Source organism: Vitis riparia, chromosome 10 (genome assembly GCF_004353265.1).
Source record: "Vitis riparia cultivar Riparia Gloire de Montpellier isolate 1030 chromosome 10, EGFV_Vit.rip_1.0, whole genome shotgun sequence".
Taxonomy (NCBI): Eukaryota; Viridiplantae; Streptophyta; class Magnoliopsida; order Vitales; family Vitaceae; genus Vitis; species Vitis riparia.
Window position 1 is genome coordinate 19,608,908 of NC_048440.1, and position 12,569 is coordinate 19,621,476.

The 12,569-nt window shown below is 30.6% G+C and overlaps 1 protein-coding gene across 1 annotated transcript; it reads left to right on the top strand.

The window, feature by feature from the left end:
- Positions 1-971: 971 nt before the first annotated feature.
- On the top strand, positions 972-2,763 carry LOC117923189. Its single transcript, XM_034841423.1, has 5 exons — positions 972-1,053; positions 1,164-1,310; positions 1,394-1,513; positions 1,776-1,916; positions 2,669-2,763. Exons 1-5 carry the CDS (start codon positions 987-989, stop codon positions 2,761-2,763), a joined length of 570 nt encoding a protein of 189 aa, XP_034697314.1. The 5' UTR covers positions 972-986.
- Positions 2,764-12,569: the final 9,806 nt, after the last annotated feature.

Genomic DNA, 12,569 nt, shown 5'->3' on the forward strand with positions numbered 1-12,569 from the left:
ACAATTAAAATGCATTTTTCTTATTACAGATGAGACAAATGCGTATTAAGCATCCATCTGAAGTCACGAAAGAACTATATTCATTGGCATGTGGACCAGATGCTCGAATTCACACATATACAGGATGTATTGTAAATGGAGTTCGTTTTCACACAAAAGATCGTGATGATCATCGAATTACCCAAAATAGTGGCATTTGTGTTTCAGGGGAGCATGATGGAGAAAATGTTAATTTTTATGGTGTTTTAACCAATGTGCTGGAGCTAGATTATTTATTTGGGTATAAGATTATCCTTTTCAAGTGCAAGTGGTTTGACACAAATCACCAAAGGAAAAAAATACAACAAGATCCACACTTTACCATCATAAACATTAGTTCTACTTGGTATGAAAATGATCCATTTGTACTAGCTACTCAGGCTCATCAAGTGTTCTATCTTGATGATTATAAAAATGGCCAAAATTGGAAAGTTGTGCAAAAGGTTCAACATAGACACTTGTGGGATATTTTAGAGGTGGACAGTAATATAGAAGTTGATGCAAATTTTGACGAGACAAACAAAGATGATGCTTACCAAGAAAATGAGTCATGTGATATTGAATGGTCATTTGAACTAGATGATCAATTAGAACGTTTTGATCGCATTAATGTTAATCCAGAAGTCATAAATAATAACATTTTGTGTATGGGTGATAGAAATGATGATGGTGATGATGATTTCATATGCGATGATATAATAGAAGAAGATATCATTGTTGATAATGATAACATTGTGGAGGAGTGGCTTTCAAGTGAAAGTGAGAGTGACTAAACATGCAAGTATGATATTTAAATGATACTATGTTTTCCATTATCATGTTTTACTAATTCATTTGATCTTTACATATATATGTTTTATTCAAATTTCATTATTTTATTGATTACAAGTTCTCACCTTATTAATAATAGCTGCCTTTCTATATACATATTTTCAGCATAGTTGTAGATGGCTCCTGGAAAAAGACCACGTCCACCTATCATACCTAAGCAGTTAGAGGATAATGTGAATGCAGGTCATATCGATTTTTAATTAAAATTAACTTGTTAAAATATATGTTTGACATTTTTTTTTGTTTAATGAGTTAATGATGTCAAATTAACACTTATACATTAAAATGCTCAGCACATAAGATGACAAAGAATGACATTCAAAGACTTAGTACTGATCAACTCAGCCAAGGTCAAGAAGGTATTCCTCCGTTAGTGCAAACTAGTGGGACATGTAGGAGGTTAAACACCAACCTCACAGTGGAAATGATTTTTGACACAGGTAAAGAAGTTGAAATACTTTATATAAATGTTCTAAATAAGTTCATGTAGATTAACAAAATATATGTTCTTGTCATTATTTAGCACAAAAGAGGACACGAAGTGGAAGGATTATAGGTACAAGTCCAATCAAGGAAGCTAATAGAACTCCTCCAAATGTGCAAGTTGATGTTGCTCATACTAGCCTCAACAGAAACTCCACAAGTAAGCATGCATGTTTAATTGGTTTAATTAGATATGTTGAAATAAAAAATTGATTTTTATTTTTATTTTTTTATTGTTGTAGATGTAACAATATTGAAGGTATAAAAATATAAACTTAGTTAAGTCCCTTTGTAATTGATAAATTTATTATTAGAGATTTAATGTATTCATTTTATTTCATATGTATAACTAGATCAAATTGCTATACATTTAACTTCAATGACTTAATTTCTATTAATTGATATAATTTCTTAATGCTTAGCACGTAAGATGACTGATAATGATAGCAAGAGAGGAGGCATAGACCGACAACTTCAAGGTGTTGGGAATCTAGAGAACACTACAACTAATGCGACATTGCAAGCCAATGGAACACATAGTAGGCATCAAAACAACTCCACATGTAAGCATATTGAACTAGTTTAATTAGATAAGTTACCTCATAATTTGAAATTGTGATTGTTTTATTACTGTTATATACTTACTAGTGCTAAAGCTATAAAAGCGTAAACTTGGCTAACTCCATTTGTATTTGCTCTATTCATTATCTTAAAATCCATTCCTTTTTATTTGAAATATAACTAAACTAAAGTGTTATAATTTATTTGTATGAAAGAAAAAAAATACCTATATTATTTATTATTATTTTAAATGTATTAGACTATATTATGAAAAATATGCTTTGCAAAATCATTGTTTATAGAAACCATCTTGGTGTTGAACAACATCATATATGTCATTAATTAATTTGTATAATTTCTCAATGCTCAGTACGCAGGATGCCGTGTAGTGATAGTCAGAGAGTTGATACATTTCTACCTATGCAAGATATTGAGAATGGAGATGACACCCCAATTCCCCTCCAACATTGCAAGATTGTGGGACACCAAGAAATGTTAACAAAAACTCAACTCGTAAGCATGTTGAATTGGTTTAATTGGATAGGTTAAAGAAAATTTGGAATTTTTCTTCTTGTTGTCATAGACTTAACAATATTAAATCTATATAGGCATTAAAAAAACTTTAACTTTTATTTTTGAAATATAGTCAAATTTAGTCTAAATTATGCTTTATTAGTATGTTTGTTTAACAAATTTCTTTATGTTCAATGAAGTTATATGTGCTAATTAATTCTTATAATTTTCTAATGCTCAGCTCGAAGGATGACTCGTAGTCACAGTCGGATAGTTGGTATAGATGAACTCATGCGGGGTTTTGGGAATGTAGAGGACACCATAGCCCTGCAATAATGGACACGAGTGAGACACCTTTTGATCCCAATAACAACACCTCTACCATGGATGCTGATTCTACCACTGGTAAGGATGTTGGATTAGTTTATATATGTATATATATACATATATATATTCAACAGGTTCAGTTGCATCACCTGAAATTATTAATTTTCATTGTTTAAGTTGCATTGAAATTAAATGAACTTTCTACTAATATAATTTAATCACAACAAACATTTGAGACTTTAGTGTACATATGGATATACTTCTATGTAAGTTAGATTATCTTATGGAAAACATCATAAATAGAGATTAATCAAGTTTATGTGCATTACTTAAGAAACACATTAATTTTCATAGTTTTTTATTTAAGTTGAAACAAAATTAGATGATCTTTGTACTAATATAATTTAATCACAACAAACATTTGAGACTTTAGTGTTATGAAAACATTTTATTGGATTCACTTCTATATAGTTATAATATAGAAATTATCTATATAAGTTGGACTACCTTATGGAGATTTTAATAAAACAATTACTATAACAACATTCTATTTGTTTTTACAAATATTTTATGTGAACTAATTATTGTTAATGATCAATGCATAGGACGTAGGAAAGTTCGGGGGGACAGTCGAGGTGTTGGGACAGACAAATTGATCCAAGCAAATGGAAGTCGACCACTTGGTGGGGTTGAGATTAAACCCGAAAATAATGCTCCGACTGGTGTCAACAGTAGTAGAATGAAATCTGAAATAGGAACCATTGTAAGAAATTATGCACCATTGGACGTTGAGAAGTGGGCTGATATATCAGAAAGTGACAAAGTTTTCATGATGGAGAAATTGCAGGTATGATGCTTGAAAATATTCCTAATTTGATGCATAATTTTTCCATTACTAATTAGGTTTAGTAATGAAATGATAATTTATATGTTATATGTATACCTATGCATGTATATGAGTGAAAATTAATGTAGACCTTTTTGACTTAAAGTTAGAAATGTTAAATGAGTGTTATACTAATTTAAAATTTGTGAGCTTGCTATTTGTTAGATTTGCTTTGGTATTGATACCATATGGGTGTATGTTTTTGCATTATTATTGTTGTTGTAATTATTATTATTATTATTATGGTAATTTGACTTCCATTTTTGGAAGATGTGAGATGTAAAATTTTATGTTATATTACAAAATATATATATTAGTTTGAGCCTATGGAAAACAATACTTTATCATTATTTTCCATTTTCTCCTTAGAGGTAGAGGCAAATAAAATTTAAGTTTTAAAATTACCAGGAAACATTAATTAACTATTCCATGTAGATTAAATAACCAACTAAAAGTAGTTAATTTCTAGTCCTTGTTTTACCATATTAATGCATTCTAACTTTAAATTTTGTAAGCATGTGATCTTTATAATTTTATTACCTTCTATTTTATCCATTACTATCCTTACACTATCATGATTTATTCTAATTATAAAGTTTTGTAATCATCTCCAACTAAAATCCCATATAGAGTTAACTTGTCCTATTTTTTCTTATATTTTTTTCATTCTCTCTAAATATCTAAGTATTAGTCCACCTATGAATAAATAATAAATCAACTTTAGTTTATTGACTAACCTTTCTTTGGTTAATAATCTTATTGGCTAGCTAATTGTGACAAAGAATAAGAAAATATCTAACTATTGTACTAAAAGTTTTATTTATAAATTTCAATTGGTCATCTTATTTGCTTAGAAGCTTAAATATTTCTTACTTCACTATTTGTGTTCTAGGAAAAGTTTATAATTGATTTTACTCAAGATCATGTGAAAAAGCTATAGAAGGCAAAATGGCTGCAAGATACAGAGATCATAGAAACAAGTGCCACAAGCATTTCAAGAAGTACCCAACAATAGCTTTGGCAAAACAGAATCCATATAAGCATGTTAATGATCAAAAGCAGTGGGATTGGTTATGTGATAGATTTGCCTCAGAAAAATTCCAGGTAAAGATTTCATCAAAATCTTGTTTGGTTTGCTTTATCATGTTTAACATGATATTATATTTTAATATTGATACTTTGATCTTAACTTTTAATCATAAAGCGACGCTCAACATTGAACACTGAAAACAGAATGAAGTTACCTTTTACTCATCTAGCTGGATCAAGGTCCTTTGTACAACATGTGGAAGAATTGGTAAAATTAAGAGAAATTATGTTATTTTTATTAATGCTTTTAAATGTTGATTACTGTACTTCACAAATGATTTAACTTTATTCTTTAGTTTAATGAGATATATCAACTTTTATCTTTGGAAATAATTAGCTCATTAAATGCTTAATATTGTCTTTATTGTATTGAATCATGTGTTGATCTATTATTTTGATTCCATCCCTTTAACTAAACTATTGTTATTATGTATAGATTTGGTCATTAAAAGCTATGGTGCATTTCATTACAATTCCATACTCTTAAGACTTGGTATGAATGGCAATATTAAATATTCTTCTACTTGCATGTTTTCGTTAGCCTGAGTTTAATGTTCATTTGTAAAACAAATGTATGTCTATACAATGATCACTATGTTAAACTGAAGTAGGATAGTCTTTTTTTATACATAAATATCGAATTCCATACTCTTAAGACTTGGTATGAATGACAATATTGAATATTCTTCTACTTGCATGTTTTCATTAGCCTTGAGTTTAATGTTCATTTGTAAAACAAATGTATGTCTATACAATGATCACTATGTTAAACATGAAGTAGGATAGTCTTTTTTTATGATGTTAACATTAGTTTATACATTAGAATAAGTCCATAGTAGCTATAATAAGGATGTATTTTTTTAATATATTTTTAGGATGAATTTAAGGCAATGAAATTGAATTGTTAAATTTATATTTTTGTTGCTTGTATATGTATGTTATTAAGAAAATAAAGGAATAGTCAACAACTTAAGTAGGTGTCAATAAAAACCATGACTAGAAGGCATGTATACTTGTAGCAAGAAGATTTCAGCTTTTACTAGTTGTGGTAGTGATTGCTTGGGAAAAAAATATGGACCATTTGTGATTTTTCAAAAATAAAGAAAGGCATATAGCCAAGGTACTATTATATTCATAACATAGAAGGGTTCTAGAGATGACATGTCATGGGCTATGAAAATAGGCCTAGTATGGTCAAGGCATGTTAAGCCTTGACCATAGGGTTCCTTTATAAAACCAATTTTTGCAGCCTTCTTTTTTCAGTAGGTGTACACATTTGTAGAGATGATTTATCCCTTCAATATTGTGGATTTGTATTATACATATAGATCATTCAAAAAGATTAAGTTACATATAAATAACACAACTTAAGACCAAAATTAAAATCAAAAGAATTAATAAATCTTTTAAATTAACAAAATTAAACAAAAAATATGGACTTTGGTGAAACCAAGTCCATCTAACCCTTTTCTGATAGAGGTTTCTTTGGGTTTTTCTTTCCATCACTACTTTCATCCGGCTCCTTTCAAAAACCTTTCAACTATGTTTCACTTTTTCTATATCTCTATATGTATATATTCATAACTATTGTTTGAATTAAAGATTTTAAATTATTGGTTAATTTATGATTTTGGTGAATGATGAAACCTTGACCGCTTGCAGCTAAGGGTTTGAATTAGATTGTGTATTATACCATGCTTTTAATTGAATTTTGATCTTTCCATCATTCTGATTTTTAATTTTGCAGATAGTTGGTATTTGTAGTGTTAGATATAAGGTTTAGAGTTTTTCTACGTTTAGCATTTCACAATGAACTTATTTGGCCTTTGTTGATTACTTTGATCAATTTTTATACTTATTTGCACATACCTTTCATGTCATGCAACCAAATTGTATATTTTATGTTCTGTCTAATATTCTAGATATGTTTCTTGATTTGTTTTCCTTTTAGAATAGGGAGTTTGACTTGTAAATTTTATAATATGCATTTTTTTCTTTATACAAAGCATATATATTTGTTTCTTTCTTTTTAAGTGAGTCAATTTATTATAAATATCATAATTTTGGCTAGAAAAATAATAATATAACAAAAATTAGATTATAATACAACATTCAAAAATGACTTACTTTATATTACAATAAACATAAATAAAAATCTGGTTGTTTAACTTGCATAAGAGATCTTTCTTGTGTGACTCATGAATTTTGATCACCATGGATGCAAATTTATTGAGAGGTTCTATATAGTTTATTGTTTCTTAAAATTATATTTATATTTTTTTTTACTCATTCTTCATGTTGTTATCTAGGCACGACACACCGGACAAGCGCTAGGACAAATAGAACTTTTCAAGTTAATGCATTGGACTTCTCAAAATGGTTGGATAAACCAAGAAGCAGAGGCTTCTTATGTAAGTTTTCCTTATAGAATCTTCAGCTTGCTTATTTTTTTATTTAAATATGATTTTCAATTTGTTTCTAACTTGTAGCTTAAGTAGGTCACTATACAAAATTGGTTTTTCACATTATGTAATTTTTTTATTTTCATTTGACTAAGTTTAAAAATGATAGATAAAAATGAATTAAATTGGTCTTATTAAATTTTGTGATTATATATATAGTAGGAAAATTTTATGAAATTCTACAGAAATTTTATGAAATTCTACAGAAATTTTATGAAATTCTACAGAAATTCATATGAACCTTCCAAAAATTTGTTATAGTCATAAAGAACATGCTATGAAACTTAAGCAAATTGTTTTTTTCATGAAATTCTATAGAAATTTATATGAACCTTCCAAAAATTTGCCATAGTCATAAAGAACATGCTATGAAAAAGTTTCAATTTTTTTTTTCATGAAATTCTATAGAAATTTATATGAACCTTCCAAAAATTTGCCATAATCATAAAGAACATGCTATGAAACTTAAGAAAATTGTTATATATATATTCTCTTTTTGCAATAAATTATAGTTGAATTAACCAAGTTGCCTATTGAAAAGATTTTATTTAATTAGTTTGTGTTTTACATTATTTTACATTTTTTTTTTTTTTTGTATTTGTAGGAAAAAATGTTAGAATTGCAAAAGCAACCAGTGCCAGAAGGTGGTCAAGCCTTGAAAGAGGCTGAAATATGTGTTCAAGTGTTAGGGTCAAGATCTGGATATATCAAGGGCTTAGGTCATGGCCCTCGACCATCCTCATCCTCATCGAAATCTACACATAAGTCACATCGAGAGATAGAATTGGAGAATGAGCTTAAAGCAACACGAGAGCTTTTACAAAGTCAAGAGACTCGAATCCAGCACCAGCAGTCCCAAATAGCTCAATTAGCTAGTTTTGTTAGTGAAATGCGCCAACACATGCATATTCCAGGATCAAGCTCAAGAAGTTCATCTCCTTCAGATGATACACCGCTTATGGATTCTTAGTCACACTTCATGGATGATGATTGACATTTTCTCCATTAACACTTGGTTTGGAGTTTTTTTGGACATTATCTTTCCTTGACATGTATATATGGTACTTTTGTTTACTACATTATTTTTTTTGGATGTTATCACATTTTGCAAATGTGTTATTTTTGTGGCCACATTTTGCACATGTGTTAGTTTTGTTATCACATTTTGCACATGTGTTAGTTTGCTTGCTACATATCAATCTTTACTATTTTTTTTTATTTTATTTTATGTTATCACATTTTGTACATGTGTTTGTTTGCTACTTTTCTTTTACTTTTAGAACTTATGACATTTTACAAATGTGGATGTCAGTGCTTACTATTTATTTATTTTGTATATGTGAATATACCAAAACTCTTTTGCATTCAATGGAATATTATCAATTATTTATTAAAGCTTTGTTGTCACATAATTTATTTATTCATTTGGAGTTTTTAATTATCAATTATGTAATAAATTAAGTTATAACAAAATTTAATTGTTTAATTAAGTTTATAATTTAAATTTAAATTTAAATATTGGAATATATCAATTGAATATATTAAAATATGATGACAAAATTATTATATACATATAGACAAAAGTTCATATGTTTAGAGCCATTTATTTATTTTTTTGTTAAAATATGACCTGAACTTCCAACGGGGAAATAAAGTTTTGTTTCAAAATCCATTTGACAACAAAATTATAATTTTGGTCATTGTATGTGTCTAATTTGGCGACAATTTAATTGATTATCGAGAATTTATAGCAACAAAATTTTGAACATTTAACAACAAATCTTTTCGTCAAAAAATATTATTGGAGACAACAAAAAAATTATGTCTCTATAAACTATTAGAGGCGAAACATTAAATTTGTTGCAAAAACTTTTCGCGACGAGGATAAGGCGACGTTCATGAAACAAAAAAAAATTTGTCGCAAAAATGTTTTTGCGACAATATTAACTTTTTTGCGATAAAATAATTATGTCGCTAATAATCATATATCTTGTAGTGAATGTATGCAATATCTGGACCCATACAAATTTGTGCATACATTAGACTTCCTACTGTCGAGGCATAGGGAAACCTCTCCATATCCTTCATCTCAAGTTTATTTCTTAGACATTGGTCCAAACTAAATTTATCTCCTTTTGCCACAGGTGTGTCTCCTGGTGCACAATTGCTCATGCCAAACCCACTTAGCAACTTATCGATGTAGGACTTTTGTGATAGCCCAAATATACCTTTTGAACGATCCCTATAGATTTGTATACCCAACACAAAATATGCATTACCAAGATCCTTCATGTCAAATTTACTAGATAGAAATCGCTTAGTTTCATGCAAAAGTTCCACATCACTACTTGCAAGTAGAATATCATCTACATATAGCACCAAGATAATGAATTTGCTCCCACTGAACTTGAGATATATGCATTGATCAACGGTGGTCTCCTTAAAACCAAATGAAGTAATCACCTGGTCAAACTTTTGGTACCATTGTCAGGATGCTTGCTTTAAACCATAGATGGACCTTTTTAATTTGCATACAAGTTGCTTTGAATCATTAGACTCAAAGTTCTCCGGTTGCACCATGTATATTGTCTCATCAATGTTTCCATTAAGAAACGCAGTTTTAACGTCCATTTGATGTAACTCTAAATCATAATGAGCCACAAGTGTCATGATGATTCTAAAGGAGTCCTTTGATGAAACTTGTGAAAAGGTTTCCTTATAATAATCAATGTCTTCCTTTTGAGTAAAACCTTTAGCGACTAGGCATGCCTTATACCTTACAATGTTGCCTTTTGAATCCCGCGTGGTCTTAAAAATCTATTTGCAACCAATCGATTTTACACCTTCAGACAACTCTACTAGGTCCCAAACACCATTGTCTTTCATTGATTTCATCTCATCCTTCATGGCTTCTATCCACTTTTTAGAATTAGAACTTTGTTTAACTTGACTAACTGAAATTAGATCATCTTCCAAACCCATGTCAAACTCATGTTCTTGGAGATATACAACATAATCATCTGAAATTGTACTTCTCATTTTTCTATTGGATCTCTTCAATGGCACTTATGCTTGAGGTTCTTAAGGTTGTTGAGTTACCTCTTTATGAACTTGAACTGGTTTCACAACTTGAGTAGGAGGAATTTCAGGTGTATCTACAATCTTTGTTATTGGTTGTACATTCTGGATAGTGTCATCAAACATAATATGACCATGTCAAATTGCAATAATAGGAATACTAATAGACTTCTCTTCAAAGACCACCTTTCTTAATGGCTCTCTCCCACTTAACTCAACATCCTCAATGAACTTAGCATTGCCCGTTTCAAAGAAAGACCTAGTTGAGAGATCATAAAAATTGAAACCTCTTGACCTTTCAGAATACCCTACAAAGTAGCAGCTCACAGTTCTGGAGTCCATTTTTTTTCATTTGGCTTGTAAGGCCTAAACTCAGTTGGACAACCCCAGACATGCAAATGCCTTATACTAGGTTTCTTGCTAGTCTATAGCTCATATGGGGTTTTGGTTACTACTTTGCTTGGGACTCTGTTCAAAATGTAAACTACAGTTTTGACAGCTTCGCCCCAAAGTGATTCTGGCAAGGTAAAATGACTTATCATACTCCTTACCATATCCTTAAGAGTATGGTTTCATCTCTCTACTACACCATTTTGGCTTGGAGCCCCTGACATGGTGTACTGAGGAACGATATCACACTCCATCAAATATTTTGCGAATGGCCCTGGACGTTGTTCATCGGATCCGTCATATCTACCATAATATTCATCGACACGGTCATATTTAACGACCTTTATTTTCTTGCTTAGTTAGCTCTTAACTTCGGCTTTAAAATTCTTGGAAACATCCAATGACTGAGACTTCTCATGAATCAAATAAAGATAGCCATAACGTGACTAATCGTCAATGAAAGTGATAAAATATTGTTGTCCATTCCAAGAAGGGGTAGGAAATGGACCACAAATGTCCGTATGTATCAATTCCAAGATGTCACCACACCTATTAGCATCTTTTTTCCTCACATTTGTTTCTTTACCCTTAATACACTCTATACAAACTTAAAAGTCTGACAAATCAGGTGGATCAAGAATTCCTTCTAACACAAGCCTTTAAATACGTTGATTTGAAATATGACCTAAACGCCTATGCCATAACATTGATGAATTCTTATTTGTTAACTTTCGCTTAATGCCATAGTTACTTGAATGCATGGTTTCATTACCATTAGAGGCCTTTATGTTCAATTTGTATAACTTATGTATTAGACTACCAGTACCAATAACACTTGAATTCAGATAAAGACTAACCATTCCATTTCCAAATGAACAAAAATATCCATATTTGTCCAAACATGAAATAGAAATTAAATTTCGTCTAAACGACGATACCACAAAAGTCTCCTCTAAATCCAAAGTACAACTAGAATCTAATTGTAATCTAAAAAGATAGCCTTCACTACAACCTTGTTGCCATTTCCCACATAGATGTATCTTTCACCATCAGTTGGCATTCGGCTCCTTAGGCAACCTTGCATCGTGACAATTATGTGAGTAGTTGCACCTGTATCTATCCACCAAGTGTCAAAAGGCACTATAGCTAAATTAATTTCTGAAGAAACAAAATTGAGAAGTGCACATTTCTTTTCACGCCAAACAACGTATTTGGTACAAGCCTTCTTCATATGACTAAACCTTCTTGCAAAAGAAACAAGTGATCTCCTTATCTTGTTTCTTCGACACCTTTTGCTCAGATGCCCCAGAAAATGCAATTTGTTTTCCCTTATTGTCCTACTTTCTTTTCTTGTTGGTACCATGTCCCTGAGATGTGGAAGCCAAGTGAGCACTTTCTATCTTCTCTTATTTCAGTCTTTCCTCCTCTTGCACACACTAAGCAATAAGCTCATTCAGAGTCCATTTTTCATTTTGTGTGTTGTAACTAATCTTGAATGGACTAAATTGTGTAGGTAAAGAGATCAAGACCAAGTGCACGAGTATGCCTTCTGACAACTCTAACTTTAGTGTCTTGAGTCTACTCACAAGATTAGACATTTCCATAATGTACTCTCTTATATTCTCTTTCCCTTTGTACCGCATGAAGACAAGCTTACTAAGAATGGTGTTTGTCTCAACCTTTTTGTTTGCAGCGAATCAGTTTGCTATCTAGTCCAAGAATGTCTTGGCTCAGGACTCCTTAGGTATTGCACCCCTTATAGCTTCTGGAATTGAGTGCTTCATTATCATTAGACTCATGCGATTGGATCACTCCCATTTTTCCATAGCAGCCATTTGCTTAGCAATGTTGGCATCAATAAGGTCTGCAGGGCAATCCTCCCTTAATGCATAGTCCAAATCCATGCACCT

What these genes read in the sequence shown, in the direction of transcription:
- LOC117923189 (XM_034841423.1), top strand. Translation starts at nt 987, where the DNA reads ATGGCTCCTGGAAAAAGACCACGTCCACCTATCATACCTAAGCAGTTA. An exon ending in AGAGGATAATGTGAATGCAG is followed by an intron (nt 1,054 to 1,163) that starts GTCATATCGATT and finishes TAAAATGCTCAG; the next exon opens with CACATAAGATGACAAAGAAT. An exon ending in GCATCAAAACAACTCCACAT is followed by an intron (nt 1,917 to 2,668) that starts GTAAGCATATTG and finishes TCTAATGCTCAG; the next exon opens with CTCGAAGGATGACTCGTAGT.